This window comes from Caenorhabditis elegans, chromosome X (genome assembly GCF_000002985.6).
Source record: "Caenorhabditis elegans chromosome X".
NCBI lineage: Eukaryota > Metazoa > Nematoda > Chromadorea > Rhabditida > Rhabditidae > Caenorhabditis > Caenorhabditis elegans.
In genome coordinates this window covers 11,560,534-11,572,118 of record NC_003284.9, presented here as the reverse complement: position 1 = coordinate 11,572,118, position 11,585 = coordinate 11,560,534, and the positions used below count along the sequence as shown (strand labels likewise).

The following is an 11,585-nucleotide window of genomic DNA, read 5'->3' as shown; positions in this document are numbered from 1 at the left end:
AAAATCGAAAGAGAACGAGGAGAAGGAAAAGAAAAAGAAGACGAAGGAGGCGAAGAACAAGAAAAATAGAAGAAGAGAGAAGAAGGCCTGGGGGTCGCCGCCATGCTTTTTCGTTTCGCACTTCTTTTTCTTCTATTTTTCTTCTTCTTTCTTCCTTATTCCCGCCACGACGCGAACCAAGGAGTGCCCCCTTTCCCGCCGTAATAGGAATGAAATGTGGAATAGTGCGCCAAAAGTTTCGGGAGGCGCATAAATTGATGTGTCCGAGAATACGCGCGGCCCCATGACCCATCACTCGCTTCTACGGAACACAATCCAACGCTCGCTCTTCTTTGGGATACTACAAAAAGAAGTAGTAGGATTGAAGAAAAGAAAAGTTTCGCCGAGTTTCTGAGAGACTACGATTTCATGATTGAAGGAGCAATTGCGCTTTGAGCATCTGGTAAATGCTTTCACTAGATGTCGAATAAGAAAACATCATTGAAATTTGATGATGAATTCTTTCAGCATTCGGCCGTTTTCTGGACGAATTGTATGGAAGATTCCGTGAATGAAAACAAAATTGAAAAAATTAATTAATTTTCGTGGACATTCAAAAAATAAGTTGAAATTTCTTTTTAACTTTATAAATTTAAACTCGAGATTCAGAAAATCAAGTAATCGAAATTATTTGAAACGTTGATTTTTTTGTTTTGAAAACCTTGCTGGCAGAATTTAATATTTTAGGTCACAGTAGCAATCATTAATTTTTTAACCAAAAATTATGTTGATATTCAGCTTGTAATTTTTTATTAACAATTAACAAGTATGTAATTATTTTTGTTATTGGTCTCATCCGTTCACTATAACAAAAATGCCGTGGAATTGCTCATGTACGGCAATTACAGCGAATTATCATTATTTTGCGAGTGAAGAAGACTCTCTTGCCGAAGTATGTTTTGTCAAGCTCCCTCCGACTATCGGTGCATATTATAAGAGCCAATCGGTGCTCCGTAGTAGTTTCGGCTCAATTGCACGAATCTATGGTAGTTTTACGCTTCTATGAGCACGCCAAAATCATCATCATCAAAATGTGTTTTTGTTCGTTTTCATACAAGGGTTGGATTCCGAAGAATCCATCAAAAGAATGACGGAAAATACTGAAAGCGGCGAGCGGAAGTGTGAGAGAAACAAAGAAGTTATGTTACTTCAATTTTTGTGGTATTATGGTGGAAGAGAGGGCGCTGTGAAGTGAAAATAGGGAAAAAATGGTGAGCTATATAACAATAAGGGTCCGAATAGGATGAAGAAGGGAGACCGGACGGAAAAGAGGATGAAACATGACACTAGACATGGCAAGAGGAAGGAAGCACGGACGATGATAAAAACTAACAAGAAAGAATATATATTCCGGGGAAAATTTAAAGAAAAAATAATAAAAATTTTGAAATGGGAAAGTGAAAGCAAAAATACTGTTGTTTGAATTTTCACCTTCAAACTGCATTGCAAAAACTTTGATATTCAGATATTTCATTTGATTTTTGAAAAACATTAAATTAACTAATTTAGTAGTGCTTTGTTCAGTTTCTGATAAAATTGGGTGACAATGTTAATAACAAATTGTGTTGATCTTTTTCACTAAATGGAGATATGAAACCACGAAATATCAAGAAATCAAAATAATTCCATTCTTATTGTATCAAAAATTAGTGCTAAAATTCATAGTTAGTTATGTTCCATATTTGAAAAATAATTAATGTTAGTTTGCTGACTTCAATTGGAAAAAGTAATTCATTAATTGAAAAAAAACACACAAGTTTGTGAACCAGCGAATGTTCACAATTGTATTTGAAACAGAATAAACGAAAATGATGATGGAGTTAGCTTCTCAAACCAATTTTGCAGAATTACTTTGGATGCCTCTAGGGCGCTTGAGAACGAGACTCGCGAACGATTAAATTATGACTATTATTAAATGAAAACGGAGGATGTCACCAGCACAGCGGAGGCTCGAATTGAGATGAAATTCAAAGCAAAAGTATACTGAGAGGCGAGGGACGCGTACAAAATGAATATAACTTATCGGACGTCCGAACTGGAGAGGACCGCGAATTCGGTTACGGAGTACTGGTCGAGGGATGATTTTGCAGCCGCAGCTTCTTGTTGTAGAAAAACGAGAATAGTAGGAAAGCGTGGAAGGAGGAAAGAAGGCGGCAAAGAAGGGAAGAAGAGTTGGAGACGTTTTATTCTATTACGAGTTGTGAAGCGGTCTTGAGTTGTTCCAAAGTACTTCTCCACAATCTCCTCCGTTTTTGTCCGCACTTTCATGCTTCTCCCTACTTCAGAATACGAAAAAAGAGCAAGCGTAGTGCTAACCAAAAACATCATTCGCAAAAACTTTATTTTCTCATAATGAAAAATTGTCTGTGCATTGGGGAGGACGGTTCCGGGTGAAGAACCACTAGTCGAAAGACGAACAACTGGAAGAATATTTTTTAAAACTTGAAAAAACTGACACACTATTGTCGGATCGACTAGAATTATGAGGTGGAAAATAAAAAATGCGATGGGTACGATTAAAATGCTAAATGGAAAATTTCAACAATTACTCTTGATTTTTCTGATCTCTAAAACCCGTGTACAATTAAGCGATAAAATGCGATTGCAAAACATTCACCCATGACTGAAACTCAGATTATGTCTGTGAAAAATGGCACTTATGCAACAAAAAACTAACAGTAACGTAGTGAACTGTTTGACTAACATCAGAAGTGTGGTAGGCAATTGGAGAGGAATATGAAAAAAAAATATTTGTAATTTTACAATTCAAAATTTAGTAGAAACGCTAAATGCGACAGGAGTGGCAAACATGTCCTCGGCGAGAAGAGCATTTTGACCGGGAGCCGGAGTGATTTGTGGGCGGACACGGAAACTTCCTTCGACAATAAAGGCCAAGTTGAATGTTGCCGATTGTTTGTTCTCTTTCTGAAAATATGAATTGTTCCGGTTGGAATGAAGTAGGTTTTGAAATCTATTGTGTTATTTTTTAAATCAAACGATTTCAGTTATTTTTATGCATGTAAGTCATTTAAAATGCTATACCTGGCATTTATTGCAAATCTTACATTCAGATTTTACTCACAGATTACAGACTTTTTAGACTATAATTGTAGATTTTCGTTCAAATCACTCCCTAATAACTCAGGATTAAATAAATAGTGGTGGCAATGAGTCGCAATGGGTCGACACCATTATTATTATAGGGCCTAATAACAGTTGTAGAGTTTCAAAAATTACGGGTAGTTTGAATTTTTTGGAAATAAACCACAAGCATGATTTCATTTCTGTGGACATCTTTCATCACTTACGTCGACTGTGAAAGGAATCTTCTTCGCACCGGTAACTAACATAAAGCTGCTCGTATCATTGGAACCGAGAAGATGTGAAATCTCTTGCTCACATTCCAACGATAGAATTCCATTGTATTCGGCTGAAACTAATTTTCCGTCAGAATTAATGTAGGCTATTGATCTCACCGGCTAACGAAGAAATGATGGATACTTCAACGGTGACAAATTGACCAATTCCAACTGTGACATCGTCCTCGCTTACGTACTGTTTCCCGTTAACAAAGAAATCAAGGCTAATGGCTGGTAGCACGAGTTGTTTTAGAAGTGACACTGAAGAAAGAAGGGAGCCAACAGGTACTTGTCCATCAAGCTGAAAATATTAATTGCTTTATTGAGACTTAATATTTCATAGTTTTAAATTTAAATAATGTTTATTTTTCCTATTAAGAAATTAACATCAAACCTACATTGAGAGCTGGAATAGACCAACGAATATCTAAATGCTTCGAGACATGGTTTTCCAGAATCAACCGCAGTCTTTCAGTTTCCATTTTCTGCATCATGTGACTTCCACGTTGTTTCGCCTGATGAAAAGCTCCACCAGTAACGTCAGAGCAACACGGCGACAAAATGGGCACTCTACAAGTTTCCTTCGGGAGAACATACATTCTTCGCGAGTTGCTATAGACAAGCTCCGCGTCATGTTCAGTACTATTGGTTACGTCAACAACAATGTATCTGAAATATTTAAATCATCTTAATCAGTCGAAACATCTAGAAATGTGACAAACCTTGAAAATGGGCTATCTCCTGGGAGAACGTGCCACGCAGACACCGTTACAGCAGGAATGATTGAAATGGCGATAGGGAGCTTGCACTTTCGCTCAAACGAGTTTCCATCCTCAGTTGTGATGTCAGAATGATATCTAACAATAAATTCAGCTGTTAATAGACGTCCAGTGAATGGAATCAAATCCATATCATTAGATTCTGAGTCCGGATTTGGAATCGCGTGGGTTGTTGCCAGAGGTACGACACTTTCCAAAACTTTTTCTTCGTCGCTCAAATCATCAGCTGTTGAAGTTGGATCAATTCCAAAAATATGAAACTGTAGCTCTTTAGACCCATTTGGTTCTAACGTAAAACTTGAAAGATCGTCAGTTGTCTCACAACCTTCAATTTCTTGAGAATGTGTTTCTAGATCGTCAAGACAAATAAGTGGCGGACCTCCTTGAACAATTGGTTGCCATATCTTAACACCACAGTACCTAACAGGAATATCGCTGTTGTTGACAACGGTAATGGTGTGGTCAAAGTTTTGTCCAGAATACACAACAGCTTCAGCTGACGGCTCATCATTATCCTCTTCAATTGGTGCCCGGGGAAGTGAGCACTCCAAGTATACCCTTGCTAATTTAGGCAACACTTTCACACGAATCTTGTTCGGCTTCTGCCCATTGCTGGAGAAGAAACGGCACTCATTGTGTAGCCCAAATATATTGCAAGAGTAGCCAGTAATGAATAAGTCTCCCGATTCCCTAAAAACGAAATACGTTTAAACACATTTTGAAACATAAATTACACACCGTGGAACTCCTAATAACCGAATGGTTGACCCTGACTGGTTTTCTTCATCTTCCGGTGGAAGAATAAGACGAGCTTGAACCGGTTCAAAATTGACTCCTTCCACAATCAAACACAAGTCTTTAACAACTAGCTCAGATCCTCGACAGTTCTTGACAGTCACTTCAACTTCACCAGGACAATCCGTAACCCAAAGCAACGCTGAAAGATTCACCATTTACTCAAAAATGTGAATATTTCGTACCGTTATCAGCTTTTTTTGCAAACGGGGTGTATATGAAGATGGACGCTTGACATTTATTCGGAACAATTGTTGGGGCCAAATTGGACTGTAGAGCGAGCACGGTTGGCGATCTATAAATAATTTTCCACTTTAGTAAAACCGGGTTTAGCAACTAACTGAATTATTGGAAATCGGGTTAATTGAAGACCAGGAATAATGATTTTTCCATCGTCAACCACAATTGTCTGATTCAACTGATGAACGAGGTTAGTAGCTTTCACTAGGTTATCTAAATCCTCGAAAAGACGAGTCGTCATAGAGCTGTCCAAGTGTGGGTAGTAAACCTGAAAAATTAAATATACGTATATACATAGATGCAAACATTTCTCTATCAATTTCTCATTTACAATAATATATTTACAAATATTTGCAATCTTAACCTACCTGGAGTAAGAAGCACAAATGACGAATTGCTGCATCGCGGTGTCCCGCACGGTTGGCAGCTGTGAAAATCTCATGGAGAGATTTTATTTGAAGTTTCACTGGTCCTAATTTCTTGTTTTTGATATCATGCGGTTCTCCTAATTCAACGCCATATCCTTCCAAAGTTCTGAAATTCAATTGATGATAACACACCTAATGGTGAGCAAAACTAACTTGAAAAGCACTGGGTAGACAATTTTGTAATCACTGGCTTGTCTGACACGTCCTTCGGTTACATGCAACTCAAATAAAACACTAAGTCTCGCATAGAAAGCTTGTTTTCTCAAGAATCCAATTTCTCTGTACATTGCAGCAGAGTTAAGGCAGATTTGTGATTTCATGCGATGATCCATAAAAGTGTTTGAATCATCGAGATATTTTCCTGTGTAATCACGATGAAATTGCTCTAATTTAATGTACTCTCGCTCCAAAATCAAGTACATAATCCCTCGCATTACAGTTTCATACTCCAACCAGCCAGCCATCGTGAACTTTGAAAATTCGTCGATAGAATTTTTGAAGTTCTCCATTACCCGTTCTTTTGTTGGTTTTTCCCGTCTGAAAAAAAAAAATCAATTGACGCTTGAAAGTCATATATTCACTAACCGATCACTTAGAAAGTTGGATAAGGGGTTCAATCCCTTCGATGCTTTCACTTTTGTGGGCTCTTCTCTGATTGACGGTGATGAGCCATTACTAACTATACCACTTTCATTCCCAAATGATTCATTTCTCTCAATTCCATTAGACATTGACGATGTAACCCTAACGTGCTCATCGGAATGGTGTCGTTTGTGTCCTTGTGGTGAACTAAAATCACTTTGCAATTTCATTTCTTCTTTGTTTCCACTAGGATACCTGAGAACGCTGTCATTTGATACCGATAAACTGTCACCAGTTTGTGTATTAATTTCAATCGATGGAATTGTTAGCATGGCATGCATACTAGCCACACGATGAAAAGCACCACAATTGATCTCCCCCATCTGTTCCGCATGAAGAATGCAGACCGTGCTGGCCCATCCGTCATAAGCCGCTGAAAAAAGAAGATTACATTTACAGAAAAAAAATAATCATACAACGCACCTGCTAGCCACAAATGATCTTGAGCAGATTTAAGGCTTTCAATTGCACCTTCGTAAGCTTCTAGTGCCAACTGCGGAAGACCGGTGAGAAGACAGTAGTCTGCGTGTTGCTTCCGACATCTACCGAGACATTTTTTCCTGAAGAAAATTTATTTTAAATCATGATTATGAAATAGAACATACCTATAACTTTTAGTAGATTTTGTGTCAACGCCGACTTGCCAACGAGATTCGTCAGGAAGGATGGGACACGGTATTTCTTGCTGAAATGAAAAACGTTATAGGTGATCAGAACAAATTAAGTTAGGTCATTTAATTTATTTTGCCTTTCTAACGGGTTGACTCCCTCATCACATTCAACGTGCCTAGAAAAATGCAATTCTTAGTATTGTTCCCAAAAAAAATTCGAAGAAAAAGCAGAACTAAATTTTGTTCCATTTGCCACAGGAAAAATTGTTTTAATTTTTGAGGTATCGAGTTCATATGCACACATTATGTTGATTTGTTGTGTTAAATTATCATTGGAACGATAAGTTTTTGAACTTGGCATTTTACAGTGTTTGCCTGATTTTTGAATAAGGTGCTTATTTTTTGAATATATGTATTTCCGCATAAATCGAACCTTTTTCTCGAACGAAACATCGACTCGTTTCATCTCGATAACAATATAAATGGCTCTCATTAACTCCCGTACGGCGCTCTCCAATTGGGTGGCATCTTCTAAACTTGGAAAACATAGTCTCTCATGGCGTTCAATCAGATCGAACTCTTCCTGAAAAAGAAATCAATGAAGTCAAGATTAATAGTCTAACTCACATCCTTGCCGCCGATAATAATGCACCGGCTACAAATTATATTGGAGTAATCTGATTTCAGTTTGTTGTACGCATTTGAGATTTGCTCGGATTCAGAAACTTCGGAATCTGTCGACTCTCGAGATGCTCTAGTAGACTTGTCGGCCGGCTCTCCTTGCCCATTTGTGAACCCTACTCCAATTACAGCAAAAACACGACGATGTTGCTGCAAAAATCAATAATAACAGTTATACGCATAGAATTCTACAAAATTCAAAAATATCTTGAAAAAACGTATTTATTTTTACTGATTTTTTTCAATTTTTAAAACAATTTGTAAAAATCACCTGCAGTTCGCTGAATTCAGTATACGAGGAAGATTGTATGAACGAGCAATGGAATAATCGACGTGGATTATCGGAAACTTGTATTACCCGTTGCCTTGAACATCGTTCCACAATTCTTTTGAACGCCGGAAGCGATTTATTTGGTCCTATCTGTAAGAAAATTATTGTTTTTTGTTTGAGAATTATCAAATGATATACTTATAATTTTAATTATTATACTTACCTGTTTGATGACGATATTTACAGTTTGTACATCTGTCAAAAAATCTGATGTACTAGATTTCATCTGAAGATAATAAATAAATTGTTGCGAATAGAGAAGCAAACGGGAGAAAAAACTTGGAAGAAAAAGAAAAATCGGCAAGAGATATACAATGCAGACGGGTATGAGACGAAGAGACGCGGGCACACTGCACGCTGAGGTCTGCGATTGCGCGTGGCCGTGTTTACGTACCTCGTGCGTCCTATGACAGATTATCCATTCCAGTTTTGTTTTCGCTTTCTTGCGTTTTCCCCCATTTTCGCTAACGGATTGTCAACCAATTGTGGTCGGAAAACATGAAAAACAAGTGTTAAATCTTCTTTATAATACTTGTATTGTTTTTTTTTTCAGTATTGAAATACAACATCAAAAATAAATACATTATTCAAAATCCGTGTGTTAAATTATAAACAAAACACCATTGTTCAGGTGTTAAGAACGTTGATGGTTCCTCCGCTGAGTGGTTTGTGGGCAACACTTGGTACCAAAGAAGGCCTATCGTCGAATAATGTTGGAGAATTGTAAACAAACATTATATTTGCTGCCATACTGACTGCAAGAAACAATATCAGGAATATCCTATCGATAACCAAGCTCATTAACTGCCATTCTTCAGTAATCTGAAAAGACAAACACAAATTGATTTGAAGTTTTTTGAAAAAGTGGGTAAAACCTTTCCCTCCATTTGTTGGTTGTGGAAATGTGCAGAGATGATCTTTAAATGACCAGCAATTTTTCTGAATAAATCCAAATTATCTGCCGCACAACGTTGTTTTAAAGCTTCGTCCATCTACAAAATATCAGTTTGGGAATACATTTCCTCGCTGAAAGCTAACCTGCACAAGACTTAACAGACGTAACCGTTGCGGTGGGAACACCGGTGAATTATTGTTGGGATTCAAAGTTCGTTGCGTAACAGATGCAGTAACAGAAACTGAACCAGTGCGAGGAGTTGTTGTTTCACTACCCTCATCTGGTCCTAGTGTGTGCTCCAACGTTTTCAACCGGAGCAGTTTCGGTAGCCGCTGCACAAAGAGCCATCGTTGCCAATGAGACATTCCAGATGAGAAAGCTTGTCTGAAAGTTGAACTTGTATTCAGCAACAACAAAAAAAAATTGACACAATGCTTACTTTCTGTACATATTGATAGTGACAACTGAAAGAATGATAGAAACTGAGACCATGAGAAGTGTGAATAACAAATATATTCCTGAAATTAAAATTTTTAAAAGAGAACACTTGAACGTTTTACCAATGAGAGATAAAGATAGCGATGTTGGTGGGATAAGATCAATGAGTACCAAGTAAAACACAGAAAATGCAACAAGCACTGAGATCGAGTATGTCATTTTGTGCTCGTTCGGGAGAATCAAGAATACAAATGGTGTCACATTCGCTAAAATATGGGTGTTTTTATTTAATAAACTTTTCTAGTCTTACCAATAAGCATACAGGGAATCGTGAGAGTAACTGTGAAAAAAATTGCCTTACGTCGAATGATAATGCGATATCTGTAATATAGCTGAGTTGCTTGTAAACTTGTTTATTGATACTTTTTGTCATATAAAATATTACATTTACATTTACCAAAAATTTATGATCAAGAGCAGCAACATGCGTGTTGTACATCTATATTTTATTTTATGTTTGATACGGTTTTTTATTCTTCTTCTTCTCTAAATTAAATAACAAAAAATAAGTGAGACTCAAACATTACTGTATCAACTAACAATAATTTCCCTACTCACAAAAGCAATGTTTTGAATTTATACAGTTTTTTAAGGGTTATTAATTTTTCAAAGCGTAGGATAACATTTTCGAATCGCATATATATTTTTTTCTGTTTATTTATTTTAACAAAGATTTTCTCACTTGATATCGATGTAATACTGCTGTCCACAACATCCCGGGTAGATCTGAGCATAGCGCGATGAAGTGGCACTGAGCAAATCCCATTCGGCGCTTCTGAAGTGAGAAAGATCATAAAAATTGATTTGAACACGATGTTCTTTTTCCTAGTTTTTTTCCTTCTCTTCTCATTCGATTGATATCAGATGTCTGCTCATGATCTTTTTCACTCACTCGTGATAAAAACTGAGTCCTAATCCTTTTTCAAGATACAGGAATTCCACGCCATCATCTTGCCGTTTGACTTGTGGAATATCATCAACATCAACAGGAATTTGATACAAATCAAGAGTTTCTCCGTCATTCGACCATCCACCAAACTTCATTTCACATGTTTGCCAATCATATGGAAAGTATTTGATATTGATCTGAAAAATAATGATATGCTTAACTTGTCAGCTTAGACAGCAGAAATACCGGACAAAAACTTTTATAAATTGATGGAGGCTGCCAAACGACTCTTCCATGATGATCAATCTTTGCAAGACTAGTGATTGTGATATGTGGCTCTCCGTCAGCACTTAAATTGACAAACGTGAGAATAGAAAAGTGGAAAAAAACAGTCAAATAGTATGAATTGGTTTTGGAAACAAACACTAACTTGTTGTAAAGTACAATGTCAGGGATCCATATTTGATCTGACGGAATGTGTATATACTCAACACCACCCCAGTCTGTCGGATTCCACGTTAGTTTTTTGTCATACCATTGCTGAAAATACAATGTTGAATTGTGTTATGTTTTTGAGGTTTGAAAATTGTTAAAATTCTTGATGGCTAATTAAAGTATCTTCAAAAAATGATTTTGTGTGCATTCTAAGTTTCCTCAAAACCTGACTGCGACATAAAAACGTCACATCGTTTATATATCAAAATCTTACCATTTCTAACCATAGGCTAGTTGTTAACACTTGATTGACTTCATCAACATCAATCAATCTACACAAATTGGCTCCAAACTTTACTTTTAGAGCATCTGATGCATTATGAACTGGTCTGACAGCTTTATTATAGTCTGTGAGTAAATTTTCTAATAATTGCGAAACATGTTTGTTGGCATTAATTGTGACAATATCTGAAACAAGAGACACATACATATGCTTTGAGATATGAGACTTACGTAATATGAAAATAACTAATAGAAATATGTGGCTTATCCGTTGTGGTATCCACATAAGTGTGAGTATTTCTGAAATGTAGTTTAAAATACTAAATAAAACAAAGGGCATGGGTCACGAATGAGCAAAATAACACGAGAAACAAATCTGCAGTTGCAAGTTGCAGTTTAATAGCTCTAAAGTACTCAGATTTTGAATTCTTTTCAACGTAAAACAGAAAAACCAGAATGACTTTTTGACAGAGCACAACAGGAACGCTACCTGACAGTTGCGCTGATAAAAAAGTGTGAGTATCAAACGAGATGGGCACCGAAAAAATTGACACGATGTAACAGTGGCGCCGGAACGAACAAATTGGATGCGACCACAATTTGTCTTGGCGGCACCATCGATAGGATAAATGATAAATAATGAGGAAAGAACCATCAGTAAATAGAGTGATCTTATCTTTT

General features: G+C 36.9%; 2 protein-coding genes, 1 long non-coding RNA gene and 5 other non-coding genes across 8 annotated transcripts; 4 read left to right on the top strand and 4 right to left on the bottom strand.

Moving 5' to 3' along the window:
• Nucleotides 1–56: 56 nt before the first annotated feature.
• C35C5.13 lies at nucleotides 57–267 on the bottom strand. The gene has a single exon (NR_072147.1). It is a non-coding gene; the product is annotated as an Unclassified non-coding RNA C35C5.13 (non-coding RNA).
• C35C5.20 lies at nucleotides 84–378 on the top strand. Its single transcript, NR_072146.1, has one exon. It is a non-coding gene; the product is annotated as an Unclassified non-coding RNA C35C5.20 (non-coding RNA).
• A 1,823-nt stretch (nucleotides 379–2,201) lies between these two features.
• C35C5.18 lies at nucleotides 2,202–2,271 on the top strand. Its single transcript, NR_072145.1, has one exon. It is a non-coding gene; the product is annotated as an Unclassified non-coding RNA C35C5.18 (non-coding RNA).
• A 91-nt stretch (nucleotides 2,272–2,362) lies between these two features.
• Nucleotides 2,363–8,196, bottom strand: trpp-9 (Trafficking protein particle complex subunit 9). The gene is made up of 18 exons (NM_077532.6): nucleotides 8,185–8,196; nucleotides 8,069–8,146; nucleotides 7,846–7,995; nucleotides 7,521–7,724; nucleotides 7,327–7,476; nucleotides 6,888–6,967; nucleotides 6,706–6,842; nucleotides 6,226–6,655; nucleotides 5,794–6,177; nucleotides 5,581–5,746; nucleotides 5,314–5,480; nucleotides 5,158–5,267; nucleotides 4,916–5,114; nucleotides 4,121–4,867; nucleotides 3,797–4,067; nucleotides 3,516–3,699; nucleotides 3,348–3,469; nucleotides 2,363–2,964 (listed from the first exon to the last, which is right to left on the bottom strand). Exons 2-18 carry the CDS (start codon nucleotides 8,129–8,131, stop codon nucleotides 2,806–2,808), a joined length of 3,723 nt encoding a protein of 1,240 aa, NP_509933.2. The 5' UTR covers nucleotides 8,132–8,146; nucleotides 8,185–8,196; the 3' UTR covers nucleotides 2,363–2,805.
• A 173-nt stretch (nucleotides 8,197–8,369) lies between these two features.
• linc-33 lies at nucleotides 8,370–8,494 on the top strand. The gene has a single exon (NR_102211.1). It is a non-coding gene; the product is annotated as a long non-coding RNA linc-33 (long non-coding RNA).
• lev-8 (AcetylCholine Receptor) lies at nucleotides 8,412–11,204 on the bottom strand. Its single transcript, NM_077531.7, has 12 exons — nucleotides 11,136–11,204; nucleotides 10,897–11,090; nucleotides 10,618–10,727; nucleotides 10,434–10,536; nucleotides 10,191–10,384; nucleotides 9,981–10,073; nucleotides 9,549–9,619; nucleotides 9,361–9,504; nucleotides 9,240–9,318; nucleotides 8,944–9,184; nucleotides 8,781–8,897; nucleotides 8,412–8,727 (listed from the first exon to the last, which is right to left on the bottom strand). The coding sequence occupies exons 1-12, from the start codon at nucleotides 11,188–11,190 to the stop codon at nucleotides 8,533–8,535; spliced, it is 1,596 nt and encodes a 531-aa protein (NP_509932.2). The 5' UTR covers nucleotides 11,191–11,204; the 3' UTR covers nucleotides 8,412–8,532.
• A 133-nt stretch (nucleotides 11,205–11,337) lies between these two features.
• On the top strand, nucleotides 11,338–11,486 carry C35C5.19. The gene has a single exon (NR_072144.1). It is a non-coding gene; the product is annotated as an Unclassified non-coding RNA C35C5.19 (non-coding RNA).
• Nucleotides 11,395–11,533, bottom strand: C35C5.16. The gene has a single exon (NR_072143.1). It is a non-coding gene; the product is annotated as an Unclassified non-coding RNA C35C5.16 (non-coding RNA).
• Between the last annotated feature and the right edge of the window lie 52 nt (nucleotides 11,534–11,585).

Excerpts from the sequence above, each read along its gene's own strand:
- trpp-9 (NM_077532.6), bottom strand. The coding sequence starts at position 8,131 with ATGAAATCTAGTACATCAGATTTTTTGACAGATGTACAAACTGTAAAT. Across the intron at positions 5,747-5,793 it reads GTCTACCCAGTGCTTTTCAA|AACTTTGGAAGGATATGGCG; the intron begins GTTAGTTTTGCT and ends ATTGAATTTCAG. Across the intron at positions 3,470-3,515 it reads CATCATTTCTTCGTTAGCCG|CCGAATACAATGGAATTCTA; the intron begins GTGAGATCAATA and ends AATTAGTTTCAG.
- lev-8 (NM_077531.7), bottom strand. The coding sequence starts at position 11,190 with ATGTGGATACCACAACGGATAAGCCACATATTTCTATTAGTTATTTTC. Across the intron at positions 11,091-11,135 it reads ATTAGTTATTTTCATATTAC|ATATTGTCACAATTAATGCC; the intron begins GTAAGTCTCATA and ends CTCTTGTTTCAG. Across the intron at positions 9,185-9,239 it reads ACTATCAATATGTACAGAAA|ACAAGCTTTCTCATCTGGAA; the intron begins GTAAGCATTGTG and ends TTCAACTTTCAG.